We start from the raw sequence: 15,171 nt of genomic DNA, 5'->3' as shown, positions 1-15,171 counted from the left end.
TGAAAAAAATCCGCTCTATTCCCAGGTATTCCCAGCCATGGTATTCTCTGAAATACACATTTGGGCAGATAGCATTGATAATTTCCTACAAATTGGTATGCAAACTAATTGCAGATACCTTCAAATGGCTAAGTTACTCAGATTTTTCATCAGACGGGTTTTAACCTAAAAACAGTTATATCTTATTAATGAATGCAGAAAAAGCAAAATAGTCTTCAGCAAAAATATTCCCCTTTTATGTGCAAAATGTTGTCTAGAACATCACATTGAGCTGTCTGTTGAAATAAACATGTTACAAGAAGAAATGTGATTTGAGGGGTCGTTTATAAACAAAGGTCTATTGCTGAAAATGGGTAAAAGGTAGAAGTTTCATATCTTCAGAAAATTTCTTGAAATTGGTTTATCTTTAATATTTTGAAACCAAAAAGATGAAAAAAAGTTTACTCAAAAAGTTAGTACTTAAATTGTAGTTTAAGTAACGTTTAAATATTGGACGATTCTTTCAAAATATGCATCCATTTTTTATTCAAAAAGTTGCTGAAGACTACATTGTGCTGAGACATGCCGTTTAAACGTAAATATTTTTGTCCCGAAATTTTAATTTCTGGCCCATAGTGCAATGGCGCACCCGCCATCAATTTTCCAATACAGACAACCACAAAGGAAGACAAATCTCGGACCATTAGTGGTTATAAATTTTACAAGGTTCGACCAATGGAACAAATATCATCTTCCATCCCGCTGACATTACACTGTCCCATGATAGGTCTGCAAAGTTCGCGGTAGTCGACAGAAGCTATAAACCGTAGAGTCGCACCCACTTCCCAACCTTCGAGATCCAAACAGCAAGTGCGCTGCCCCGCAGACTGAATAGATATATGTTTGCAACTGCGTAATACGGTCAATTGAGTAAGTTACTTGACCTAAATGGAAACATCATTAGAATAAATAATGTAAAATATAGCATAAAAATCAACAGGAATCTTTGTATCCTCTAATATTTGTGTTTTGATCATCATTAATTAAATTGATTGTAAGATTTTACTTCGATTTACTTCCTAGCCGCCCCCTCCAGCCTCCATATAATGAATTTTTAGGTAATTTTTAGGAAAATTAAGAATAATCAAGAGTCCGATTAATTTAGTACTATTAGTTATCAGAAATCCTCGTACTGGCCGTGATGGCACTTTCTGTACACAACACAACAATCACATTTGGTAATTTTTACCCTAAATTCTGCTTGAATTCACAAAAGTTTTCTAAAAGGTATATACCCACATTCGGAATTAAACGTGACCGCTGTACATTTACCGATTAGTTAAAAAGACATGAAATTAAACATAAAATCGAAGTAAAAGTTGAATTTAAATTGAACGTAGATTTGGACTTTTATTAGTATGAAATTGTACTTAATCTTGCTTTAATTTGTATTTGAAGCTGTACTTTGAATTGTACTGGAAGTTGAACTTTGAATGGAACTGAACATTGAACTCGAAGTTGAACTTAAATTTAGATTACAAATTGGAACTTAAATTAGACATGACACCGCACTTGAAATGGGGTATAAAATTGGACTTGCAATTGCACGCAATTGGACTTAAAATTGGACTTAATGTTGGACATGAAATTGGACTTGAGATTGGTTCAATTAGAATAGAAGTTTTTCTCAAAACAGCAAGGTTATCTGGTATTTTAATTAAACTTGGATCGATTTCTCATGACTTTTTACTACCAAAAGTCCTTAAAAAAGCGACAAAAAGTTCCGGTCGATTTTGCCCAAAGTGCATCGCTTCCTCGGCAGAACAATTAAGCTGCTTTGCTGACCCTTTTAATTTTAACGAACCATCTCCTATAATCTCGTACGATGGATTATATGAATAAATAACTAGTTGTGTTGATGGGTGGCATTTAAATGAAGGTATTGACTTTAAAGCAAAATTCTCAGTATTTGACTAAACATAACTATTCAATCGTGACTGAGATTCTGAACGTCCTCTGTCAAATCTCAAGCAACCAAACAAGGTAGCTACTTGTGAGTTTTTTTATGTGGAAGTGCTGCGCGTACATTCCTGCTCGCGTAGTGAAGATTGACGGTGTGGTCAGCGATCCGAGTCTGCTCGTCGAGGGCCTTCTGGACTTTGGAATTGGCACATTCAAGAATTCCAATGTCCAGTCAGTAAAGATACTGGATCGCAACCAATTCACAGTTGTGGGAGGATTTTTTTTTTCGAAAAAAAGTCCTTTATTTCTATATCACACTGGTTCAATCAAAGGAAGCATATTTTTATGAGGATTTCAATATTGTGTGGTTTGATTACGGCAATGGGCTGGTTCTAACAGGTTCCGTTCCGGTCCCTCCAAACTAATCTAAAGTTCTCAAGAACTTGTCAAGAAAAGACTAAAAATATTCTTAGCGGAATGGTTAATTCAAAGGAAAAAAGTGCCGCAGAGAAAGGAAAGTAAGCGCCTCCAGCCTTCAAAATATGTTTCAATGAATTAAAAAGCAAAAAAAGAATTTTATCGTCCCCTATAATCTTGCTAATAAGGTCCTCCGTTTGATAAAGGAATTAAGGCACTGAGAAAAATACGGAAACATCTGAATGGCTCGACCGAAAGTTCATTCCAGACTTTCTTAGCGCGCGTTCGCGTCTTATTCGCTTCATACCTGGCAATATACATGTCAATTCTTTACCTAAACTGCATGCAGTAAACTGCAAAATTTATGACCAAAATATTTTAAACTATGTATGAATCAAGAACAGATCAATTCTAGCGATATAATTGTAATATGATTACACCTTCCTCCTTATCCTACATAAAATTAATGAAAACTAAACCCATGGTATTTCTCTCGGCTCGTCACTGGTGTTTGTGTTGGTGATATATTTTCAGCCAGTCAGCCAGCCAGCGAAAAGGTCAAGACGAAAATAAATCACTTTTTTGAAAGCAATTCCCCTCTATAGCCTACATTAAATTCGAACCGTCCTCGTCGAAGGATATTCTATCATTGTGGGAAAGACCTACTTCTTTGAAGGTTGAATCCATAATGAGAATGAATCATATCATGTATTCTATAGCTAACAATTCAATAACAACCAACAATAAGTGGTGTAGGAATCACCGACAGTTTGTTTACTGAGAGTTCAAAAACAACTTTTCTCTGTCATAAAATATCATTGAAAACTTTTTGACCTCGTACTTTTTAACCTAATAATTTACAGTTTGATGTATGTTTCCAACCGAGATCGTAAACCTCACATCAAGTAAAAACACTTGTGTGTGACCATCATTAATTACTTTACCACTTTGAATGGACGTTTAAAATGCATAAACAAATTAATTGAGAACAAATTATACCGTAATTTGGTATAAATAGAAACATTTTAACGGGCGTCACGATTGGCTTCCAAGCTCTAAAATTCCGAATCGAATCATGCGGCTACAACGGCCATCATCAGCATAAGAACTTTGGAAAAAGGTTTTCCACCGGGGAGCCATCTAATCTCGAAACATTATTTTCCTGCAAATAGTCCTCTACTTGCGTAAAGTAAAGGAAAAAAACCAAATCCAATCTCGCTGACCGCAATTAGGAGAGAGAGTCTGCTTGCCAAAATGCACCCGCATCAATGGCTTAAATATATGTATACCTACGAGCATGGAAATGTTAGTCGATCCTATTATGACTGAGAAAAAGTACCCCCATTAGGTAAGCGACAGATACTTTCGTCCAACGCAGCAGCTTCGGTACCTCATTTGGCGAAAATAGTTACCGCTGCTGGTTGTGACAACAACAAATTGATTTTGCAAGGGGGCAGCCAGCGCAGCGCAACGAAACTTTCCCGGCTTTATGAAGAACTTCGGGACCCGGGCCAACGTTTCGGTTAGCCAATTTTTGAATACTCCGACACAGATTTTTTCTCTCTCGATTGACTAAACTTTCCTTTCCAAGCTCTTATTGTTGCGGTAGGACGAACAACAAAAAATAAGTTGGACTTACCGTGCTTGCCTTCCTCTCCTTCCAGGGCCTGCAGCGTAATGGTGTTCAGTTCCTCCTCCAGATCGACGTGACAATCGGACACGTCCCATGATAGGAAACCTGCGTGGGCGAGACGAAATAAAACGATAGCGGAGTCCGCATTAGTTTGGTTGATTTTGCAGGTTGATACAAAGTTGCGTTGAGTTCGGAATACGTAAGTTCAGTAGAATAGTTTAAGTTTTATGGGAAACAAAAATGAAACGTTCGGCTATACGTTGTGAACGTAAAACAGATAAAGCAAAATTGCATTTTAACATTGCAGTTTTCCGCAGCGAATCACGTCTGCGGCCGTTGTCGAAAGTTCGATGGAAATCGGGACGCTGGCTGCTTAATTGTGACCCAATTAAATTTTTAACTTGATTTTCGCTTGGATGGAAAATACCTAGATTGGAAGATAGGGCTATCCTGCGGTGTAATTGCTTCTTAACTATTTTAATACGATTTTGTGAAATCGAGCGCAGGAAAACTGGTTTAAATATATTTTATTGAGCCGACGTGTTTGAAGTTGAGCGTTGCCGTTATGCAATGAAAAATTTTAAATTACTATATGAAGATGTGGGCACACATCTCTATTACTCTGTTGAATAATGCATTTTTTATTATTTTTATTGATTATATAGTTTTAGAGCGTCTTCGCAGAATTCACGAAAAAATGAGAAAAAAATTGGAGAAAAACAGCTTCGTATTATAAACATTGACCGTCATTTTACCGGTCATAAAGAAGTGTGCAAGAACACCTTGGTTCTGGATCCTTTAATCCGTGTTTACTTCGTAAAGTTTGGTGTCACGTATTGCGAACCAGTCCAACCTTCCTATAACATGGGTTTCGAAAACTTTTTCCCCGCTAAATCCCAGCTCGTCTGCTGCTAAAATGAGTTGATCCTCGGGAGAATGGTGCTTCGCGTAATTTGCAAGTTGGTGTGCTTCTTCATTTCCCTATACTTCGCTCCGACATTGCTTGGCCTCCAAAAGAATTAGATGTTTTTATGGTAAGTAATCAGTTTCCTAAATTCACAATGAACAGGGGGAAAAAGTTAATCAATTCCTTCCAAAGAGACATGAAATTGACCGCATTGCACCTTTCTGTCTCGAAAACTTTTTGGGCAATCAAAAAGCCGTGATTTCATTTCTCGCTCCAAGGTGATATTTTTTTCGAATTACTTTCCGAGAAACAAACAACTTGGAGAGGCACACGAGAAGAGCCAATTATATGTAACTTTTGTGAAGTCGAATCTTGGGAAGAAAGCTCTTCTACTCAACGCCTCCAAATTCTATTTAAATGATTCAGAATAATTTTCTCTGCTCTAGCTGACACACAATTAAAAAAATTAAATTAAATTTTTATTCAATACTTTTTACTAACAATCATTAATATTACTGATAAACTTCATGTGCGTTGGGGTTAAAAGTTAACAAAAGTAGGTATGCTTTCTATGATTACGCTTCTTTTAGCTTTAACTCAGAATTGATAAACCTATTATTTTCCACTAACTGAAGCTTTTTCCCAATAATTTCAATTGAATTTCGCCCGAAAACAAGCTTTTCATAAGCAGTTGAAGTGCACAGTCCTTACTTAGTCTATTTTTAACAAATTGAAGGATTGTATTAGAAAGTTATGAACTGTTATGAAAGTTATGATAATGCCGAGAGGTGGTCCAACCGTGCCGACATTCCCCTACCCTTTGGTGACATTTTCTGCATCCTTGGGCAACTTTTTTTTTCTTATTTTTGTCCAGCTTTTGTGTGGAGAGATTTTGCCTGTAATGTAAACGGGTCCAAATCAAGCATTATAATTGCGAAAAATTAGATTTCAGATGATTTCGTGATCTGTAAAAATCGCTATATTTATTGTAGTGGAATCAAGATTATGATTACTATTATCAACAGCAACAAAAAATTCGGTTCAAGAACAATAATACGACACAGAGATGACGAAAACGAAAATAAAACAACTAAAAGATGACAACAAGACATTTCGTTGTCGAAAAAACAATACAATGACAAAAAGAAGTCAAAATAGCGACAAAAAAAACTTGACTAATTTCGACAAGTCAAATAAAAAACACAACAAAAAGTCGTTTAAAAATATTAAAATAAAAAAGACGATAAAAACGGCAAAATCTGACGAAAAAGCGACAAAAGTATTAATTCAAAAAACGACGAACAGACGACAGAAATACATTGAAATAGTGGCAAAAACACCATGAAAAGACGGCAGAAATAAAGAAATAAAACAGAGTACCAAAAACAAGGCGAAAAGGTATCGAAAAGACAACAATAAGATGATGAAATGACTATAAATAGTTGCATAAAAGTCGATGAAGAGACGATAAAAGGACGGTAAAACAGGGGCAAAAAGCGTAACATGACCAAAAAAATAAACAAAAAATTTCAAAAAGGCGACAAACACGCAAAAAAGACAACGAAAAGATGGTCAATATATGACCGAAAGACTAAGACAGTAAAAAGACAGCTTTTTGTTCACCTTGACAGCAAACAAGATGACGATAAAATTTCAGAAACAAACGAAGAGACAACAAAAAAACGGCGAAATGATAACAAAAGACAACGCAAAGATGACATTTAAATGAAGGAAAGACAACGAAAAGATTCCAAAACAGCAACAAAATAAGAACTAAAATGCCAAAAGCACGCCGAAAACATCACCGAAAAATTCCAAAAACGAAGTTCGAAAAAACGACGAAAATAACATTACAATATGATGATGACGACGACGAAAAGATGCCAAAACAGTGACCAAAATGGCAAAAAGCCGTCAAAACAAAAACAGTAAAGAACAGAAAACACGACAAAAAATTATTGAGAAAGCATAAAAAAGACGACAAAGAACGACGAAACGACAGTAAATTTACGTTTCTTAAGAAAACGACTTTTGGTTGCTTTTTTATATGCCAGAAGGGCATTGCGACAGTATTAATGGCCGTATTTTGTGGCAGTTTTGGTTGTTTTCAAAACAAACAGGACAGCAAGAAAAGGCGATGAAAAGATAAGAAAAAAACGTTGGAAAGATGACAAAAAAGAAGAAATAATTGACAAAATAGCAACAACAAAAAAACAACAACGGTAAAGGCCATTGAAAAGTGGATAAAAAAAAATGCGAAAACGTAGTCACAAAATGACGAACAGACGACGAAAATGTGACGTAAAGATGACCAAAGGATCATGAAAAAGTGACAAAAGCAACAAAAAAGGGTAAAGGCAACATAAGAACGACGCAAAGACAACTAAAAAATAGAAAATAAAGCTGATGAAAATAAGAGATGAAAGAAGTCAAAAGTACGTTGAAGGGAAACCTAAAAACCGCCAGAAAAGTGATGAAAAAAATGTCAAAAACTAGGGAATGATTAAAAATAGATGCATAAAAAGTGATACAAAAACGATTAAACGACAGCCAAACAGCGACAAGAAATGCATAGGACAGACTTCAAATGAGGACAAAAAGCAACCAAGAACGCAATAAAAGACAATAAAAGATAACAACAAATCGCTGGTAATAGACGAAAAGGCAATGTAAAGTTGCCAGAAAGGCAGATGTTTAAAAAAAGCGAACAACACGAAGAAAAATTAAAGGTAAAAGACGGAAAAACATGAGATGAAAGGAGAATGATGAAAAATCTATAAAGAAAGTTGAGACTAGTGTCCTTAATTGATTTAAGTAAAATCTTAAATGTACATTAAATTGTACATTCAAAAAAGTACTAATTTTCTCTAATTTTAATCGAGGACAATACCTATAAAACAAATGTGATAAAAAGTGATCACACATTTGAGCGAATTTCGCTCCTCGATTGATTTTGAAACGCAAGTATAACCCTTTCTGCGGTGATAAAGCAACGAATTTTCCTCAGCAAAGTCTGGTAACGCTGCCGGGAGGCTTCAAAAAAGTATGAGAATTGTGTGTGTGTGTGTGTGTGTGTGTGAGAGAGAGAGAGAGAGAGAGAGAGAGAGTGAGAGAAAGAGAGAGACAACAAAGAGGAAAGTTGATATATAAACAGACGAGAGAGCGAGGAGAGAGTGAGAAAGAAAAGAGAGAACATATAGTGAAAGAAAAGAAAAAAGCCAGAAAAAGAAAAAAAAAAGAAAAGAAATAATAAAAGTATGGAGTGCACTGAAGCTAACATTATAGAAACCCTCGAGTTCCGGCCCGCGTCTAGCAGTCGTGTTGTTTTTCCTGCATGCAGCTCGAGATCTCCACGTGAAAGGAGTTCTATTTTGGAACCCTCAACACACACCAATGACACGGATGGCATTAGAGCGTACTATCAAAATGTGCGCGGTCTAAGGACTAAAGTTGATGACCTGTTCCTTGCATCTAATGACTGCAACTATGATCTAATCATGTTAACTGAAACCGGAATAGATGGTTGCATCAATTCCCTCAAATCTCAAACAAGTCTGCGTTTCTGCTGTTATCAGAGGTACGAAATTTTCACTTGTAGCAGTTTACATCCCTCCCGATAGAAGTAAGGTAGTCAGGTTCATAAACGAGCATATCCTCTCGATCCGTGAGTTACGTGAGAAAGAGGTTTCTGACCACAAAATTCTGCTTTTCGATGATTACAACCAACCGTAAATTTCCTGGTTTAATGGCGAGGATGGAGTACAATACGGCGATATCCTCCTGTTTCCTGCTGCTAGTGCTGCTGTGGTTGATAGATTCGAATTCCTAAATTTAAAACAAGTAAATCCATTGAGTAATTGTCTTGGACGAGCACTCGACCTTGTTTACTGCCTTTCTGATCAAGAGATATCTGTGATTTGCGCAATCCTCACCATCCTCCATTGGATTTATTTTTGCCTATAGTTGTACATTCCATTGACGCTCGTGCTACCAATGTCGGAATAGCACCTCTAAATCATTGTCGTATAAACTTTGAGGCACTTGACATGGGCTGCACTGTTGGGCGTAGATAATATGACATTGCAGTTTTGCGATGTTGTCTGCACTTGGTTGAACGGAAGTCTGCCTAGCGTTAAGCCTCCTTTAATCCCTGCCTAGAGTAACAGTGAGCTGCACAGATTGAAACGGCATCGGAACGCCAAACAGAGACTACTTCGTAAGCAACGGGCACCGCTAAATAAACGCACTTTCAAAGATGCCAGTGACGCTTACCATAGGCTGAATAGTTCTCTCTACAAATCATTTGTACTGCGGGTGCAATTTGGTTTGCGAAAAAAGAAATCCTAAAAGCTTTTGAACATTTGTAAACTCCAAGAGGAAAAACTCTTCCATTCCTTCTAGTGTGATCCTGGGCGGATCGGAATCCTCGACAATTACCGAATCTTGCGAATTATTTGCCGATCATTTTTCTTCTGTGTTCACGAGTGGCTGTACTACACAATCTGATGCTGAAATAGCTGCGTCGGATGTCCCTGGTGGGGCTGTTGATCTGGATGTTTTCGACATCACTCCAGCTATGATTATTGCTGGTGCCAAGAAATTGAAGAGCTCCTACTCACCTGGTTCCGGTGGTATTATTTTCTGTCGCTGCGCTACTGCCCTTGTTCTGCCACTGTCCTTCAGTTGGATTTTAAACACATCTATTTATGAAACTATATTTCAGTAGGCCAGCATAGATTTATGCCGGACGGTCGGTGTCGACTAACTTGATCGAATTCACCAATACCTGCATTTCACATATGGAAACCGGAACGCAAGTCGATGCTGTCTACACAGATATTAAGGCCACGTTCGTCACAGTAGATCATTAAATACTCTTGCACAAGCTCTCTAAACTGGGTGTATCTGATAGACTGACTTCATGGTTGAGCTCATATCTTACAGACCATACGTGTCAAGCTGAATTCCACAATTTCACGTGCATTTAGTAATAATTCGGGTGTCCCACAAGGTAGTAATTTGGGGCCTTTGCTTTTCGCCGTGTAAAATTCATTTAAAAAGAAAACTTACTTATCTAAAGGCGGTAAACATAATTTACTTTGGGGTTTTTTTCACTTTGTTGTTTTAAAGCAACATTGCGCATTCAAGGGTTAACGACATTGCTATTCTGCTGGATTCCGGTTGTGTACTGGTATATGCCGACGATCTGAAGATCTATCTAGTTGTAAAATCTGTCGATGATTGCCGCCGAATGCAAACACTGCTGGACACCTTCGCTGATTGGTGTAACAGAAACAAGCTAACAATAAGCATCGCTAAATGTGTGGCAATAACATTCCATCGTTGTAATGTACCAATCTCATTTGACTGTCAGATAAACGGAGCTGTTCTCGAACGCGTCGATCAGATTACGGATCTTAGAGTTCTGTTGGATAACGAGCTTACTTTCAACCAACAGTATACAGCTGTCATTTCAAGATATTCGCAACTGGGACAACTGGGATTCATCACAATATCGCTGGTCCGCATTGTTTGAAAGTACTGCGCATTAGTACGACCAATACTTGAAAACGCCTGTATCATCTGAAATCCCCATAACTTGTGCTGGACAGCTAGAATAGAGCGTGTGCAACGAAAATTTACCGTGGCGTCTACCGAATAATCTTCCCCGCTACGAAGACCGATGCCAGCTTTTAGACTTGGAAACACTCGGAAAAATCAACAAGCGACTTTTGTAGCCAAACTTCTCAATAATGAACTTGACCCGGTTTTGGTTGTCTCGAATTGAGTTTCGAGCTTCACGCAGACAGCTTCATTCATCGATTCTACTGACAACTAGATTCTATCGGACCATGTACGAGTTTTATGAACCACTGACGAGACTTATTTGACTTCGGAAATGCTACCTCACGCGCTTTCAGTAGAAGTATAACAATGTCCAGGATGCTGCAATAGACTTAATTTTAGATTTTTTTTTGTCGGAAGATTTGACCACTGCGACCATTATTTTGATCTATTGTGGTATAATTTTAGATTTAATTTTCATGTAGATAATGTCAATTGTCAAATGAATCGACTAATATACAATACAAAGTAGAAGGGTTTGTGTCCTGGGGTCCTGGTAGTGGGTAGGACTACGAATGTATACACCTATAGGTACAGTCCCTCACTACTCTTTTAATGAAATGCTAAACGTGCGCATAAATATAGAATCATATGACAACCAAACACTACAGCTGTAGCACACTTTTCCAACACAGATATCAAATTCGCCTAGGTTTAATCGTGTCGCCGTAAAGAATCTGCGATCTGTTCAAACTTTTGACATTTTTGCTGGCATACTTTTCTAACACAGACATCAAATTGGTTTAGGTTTAATCGACGTAAAGAATCTTCGACCTATTGGGACAGGGACATTTCGTCAATTTTTTTCTGAAAGGAAAGTAATCGATTTTCCGTTTCATCACTTTTGTATCCCGTTTCAATTTATTCTCTATTTTCTTCTTTTTCAGTTCTTGTTTTTTCAATTTTCATGCTCCCGTCTTTTTCTTTGTTTTTCCACCTTTTCTATTTCGTTCCTAGTCTAGTTTTTTCTCCGTTTTTCGTCCAGTTTGTCCTCATTTTCTTTCTCGTTTTTTACCGTTTCTGCTTCTATTCTCTCATTTTTCTCCATTTTACTTCCGTTCTCTTCTATGTTCATGTTTTCTATGTTTTCTTTTTGGCTATTATGCCCTTTTTCTTTCCCGTTTTCTGCTTTTTCCACTTTTAAGTCTTTTACGTCTCATTTTACTTGCCTTTCTGTCACGATTTTTGCTTCGGTTTTCCTTTTTTCATGCCAGTTTTCCTTCTTTCTATCGCGCTTCTCTCTCTCCGCTTTTTCTATCCCGTTTGTCCGGTTTTTTGATAGAAAAGCAAACTGTTTTATTCATCCGGCCTATTAATTGATGAATTAAGTAAATATTCCGAAAAACCGAGTTTTTCGTTCATAACTCAGGAACAACATACAATGTTATTGTGAAAATTTTATCATTGAGAGACTTAAATTGAGAAATAAGAAACAATATTTCAAAATCTTTTCATGGAACACTACATAATTTTCCGATATTCCCTTGGAGTTTTCCACAAACTTTGGACTAAAATTGAACTTGAAATTGGAAATGAATATAAACTGGATTTTAAATCGGATTTGAAGCTAAACTTGAAAGGATTTAAAATTGGATACGAAATTGGGTTGGAAGAAGACTTAAAATCAAAGCTACAATCGGGCTTAAAATCACACTTGGCAGTGGACATAAATTAGATATAAAATTGAACTTAAAGTATGAATTGAAATTAGATTTCAAATTGAATATAGGGCCATTACCAATATTTTAAAAAGTTTTTGTCCCTCCGGTGCTGGGCCACTGAAGAGGGGAGGGGGAGCGAAAAAAATCAAAGAGAATTTTTTAATCGAACAAAAAAAATGGATTTTAAGCATTTTTACTTAAAGTTTAAACGTGAAAATCAAATCTATTCTTGCTTTTAATAGATACGTTATTATTTTCCATGCAAAAATAAATCTACGAAAAAAGATAAAAACGAAAGAAAATTCCGCTGTTTGAATTCCAATTTCTATTTCGTGTTAGAAGCGTTTACTCAACTTGTACACTCATTTTTCGAGTTTTTCAGGCTATATTTTTGCCCTCCGATTTTCCAAGCCAATTTCCAAGGAGGGAAGAACAAAAACTTCAAAAATAATTTGCAATGGCCTAAATTGGGTTCAAATTATGGCTTGGAATCAGTGCTGCAATTGAACACCGATGAATCGCGAACACGAGAGAAAACGTGACAAAAACTGGACAAACGGGATAGAAAAAGAGGAAAAACGCGAGAGAAAAAGAAGCAAGCTAACACAAAAAAAGAAAAAAGAAAGATAACTGGTGTTGCAACTAGAAGGAAAACGGCAGTAAAAACACGTAAAAAGAAACAAAAAACTGAAAGAAATAGGAGAACAAGAGGGAAAACTAGGCAAAAAAGAGAAGAGTGGACAGAAAAAGTGAGAGAATGGAACAGAAAAAAGAAAGAAATGATGAACAACAAAAAATAAAACGAAGAAAATGAGGACAAACTGGACGGAAAAAGAGAAGAAAAGAGTTGAAAATAAAAGACAAACGTGGTAAATCGATAAACAGAACTTAACAGAAAAGAAGAAAAAGCGGAACATAACAAGAAGAAGAACGAAATAGCTGAAAACGAAAATAGAAAGAGTTAAAGGGACAGAAATCAAAAGACGTCACTGAAAAAGGGGAAAACAAATCTGACAATGAGGAAAAACGGGAGAAAAAGGACGAAATATCGAAACAGAAACCAGAAAAAATGGAACTGAAAAGGACAAGAAAACAAGAGAAAAAGGAGATAAAAAGAGTAAAAAGAAAAGAAAAATGTAACAAAAAACAATAGAAACCAAAAGAAGTGTGTGTGTGTGTGTGTGTGTGTGTGTGTGTGTGTGTGTGTGTGTGTGTGTGTGTGTGTGTGTGTGTGTGTGTGTGTGTGTGTGTGTGTGTGTGTGTGTGTGTGTGTGTGTGTGTGTGTGTGTGTGTTTGTGTGTGTGTGTGTGTTTGTGTGTGTGTTTGTGTGTGTGTTTGTGTGTGTGTGTGTGTGTGTGTGTGTGTGTGTGTGTGTGTGTGTGTGTGTGTGTGTGTGTGTGTGTGTGTGTGTGTGTGTGTGTGTGTGTGTGTGTGTGTGTGTGTGTGTGTGTGTGTGTGTGTGTGTGTGTGTGTGTGTGTGTGTGTGTGTGTGTGTGTGTGTGTGTGTGTGTGTGTGTGTGTGTGTGTGTGTGTGTGTGTGTGTGTGTGTGTGTGTGTGTGTGTAATCGATTGGTGTATTTACCAGTCGTCCCTGCCTGTTAAGCAAGGCGATCACAAAGAAAAATACAAATTTTTCTGTAAAAACTACGTTCTACCTCATGAAGAAAAGTTTCTTGTCCATCGTTTGCTAGTTCTTTAGAGACATTATTATGGCCAAAAAGAATCAAGTTTTCTCTGAATTTCTCTAAGTTTGGAAAAATTATATCTCACGAACCAGGCTTCGGAAACAAACACTCCTCTGTAGTCTCTTCACTTGACCAATTTTCGTAACTAATTGCGAAACTTGGCAAAACTACTTGCCTATAGAAACTGCTAGCAAAAACAATTTAGGAAAAATCAAATTTGAATATAACGGTACCGTTATTAAATTAATCTTGCAACTTTCACCATGTTAGCAAAACCACTGTGTAATAAAGCACACTCGTAGATTAACTTTCAAGTGCTCGAATTATAAATACATGTCCGATTTCGTCTTTATTGAGCAGCGGTTAAAATGACAAACAGTTACCCGCCGCGGGGAATCATCCAGGCTATCAAACGAAACGCTCACTCAATTGTAAAGTCATCCGATCCAAAACCGAGATGGCAAATTGCATGGACTAGTAATAAAGGAATAATTGGCAGTTGAAAATTGGAAGCGCACGTTATCACTGCAGTAAATCCGGCGCGGCGGGCTCGACTCGACTGCACTGGCACTGCACTGCCGGCAATCCTGCACGACGATGACGGCAGTCAGTACCGACATTTATAATCGATTATTTTTTCTGCTTTTTGTTTTCAGCCCGGTTTCGGTTGAAATTTCGGCATGCTTTCCGCTTCCACGCTGGTCGGTTGGTCTAGTATCGCACCCGGCTCTGGCTTTGGCTTTGGCTCAGCGTTGAAAGGCGAACTCATATCGCCAGTCGATGGCCTGATTGCTGCTGACGGCAATTATGCGGAGAAATAATGCCGAAAGACGGCTAGCTTTGCACATTTTGCTGCCTGGGACACACCGAGCTCAGGTCTTAAGCATGTCTCAAAATAGCTTCCAATTCCGCCGAACGGTTGGTTGGGTGGCTGATAGATGGAAATTTAAATTAAATTTCAAATTACTTACTAACGTATTGTGAAAGTGCGCGGGTTTGAGTAATCCGTCCTCCATGTGCTGCTGCTGCTCAACGACGAAATTGAATTGTTTGTGAAATCGATTTTCGGTGCGAGACACATGACCTACATGGGAGAAAGGAAAATCGCAGCAATTTCGCTGAAACAATGCACGCTGATTAAAAAGTATCAAATCTAACCGCACACCCTCCGGCGGTTGTACGAAACTGCCGTTTCCGCAACTAAAACGCTGTTCCCTGTGCTGACAGTTTGTTCGGCCCGGCGGCTATGGGGTGCGATGCGGTGTGGTGCAGTGCACATGTGTGTGCCACTTCCGGTTCTGA

At 37.7% G+C, this 15,171-nt stretch overlaps 1 protein-coding gene across 1 annotated transcript in view; it reads right to left on the bottom strand.

The window, feature by feature from the left end:
- LOC128739299 (microtubule-associated protein futsch) overlaps positions 1-15,171 on the bottom strand; it is a 217,151-nt gene that overhangs the window by 129,571 nt on the left and 72,409 nt on the right. The window contains exon 2 of the mRNA XM_053834777.1: positions 3,998-4,096. Within this exon, the coding sequence (XP_053690752.1) occupies positions 3,998-4,096 (99 nt within the window). The remainder of the gene's footprint in view (positions 1-3,997; positions 4,097-15,171) is intronic.

The sequence above is a fragment of the Sabethes cyaneus genome, chromosome 3 (assembly GCF_943734655.1).
Source record: "Sabethes cyaneus chromosome 3, idSabCyanKW18_F2, whole genome shotgun sequence".
In the NCBI taxonomy this organism is placed as follows: Eukaryota; Metazoa; Arthropoda; class Insecta; order Diptera; family Culicidae; genus Sabethes; species Sabethes cyaneus.
Note: the sequence above shows the minus strand (reverse complement) of the source record. Positions and strands in the feature narration are given on the sequence as shown.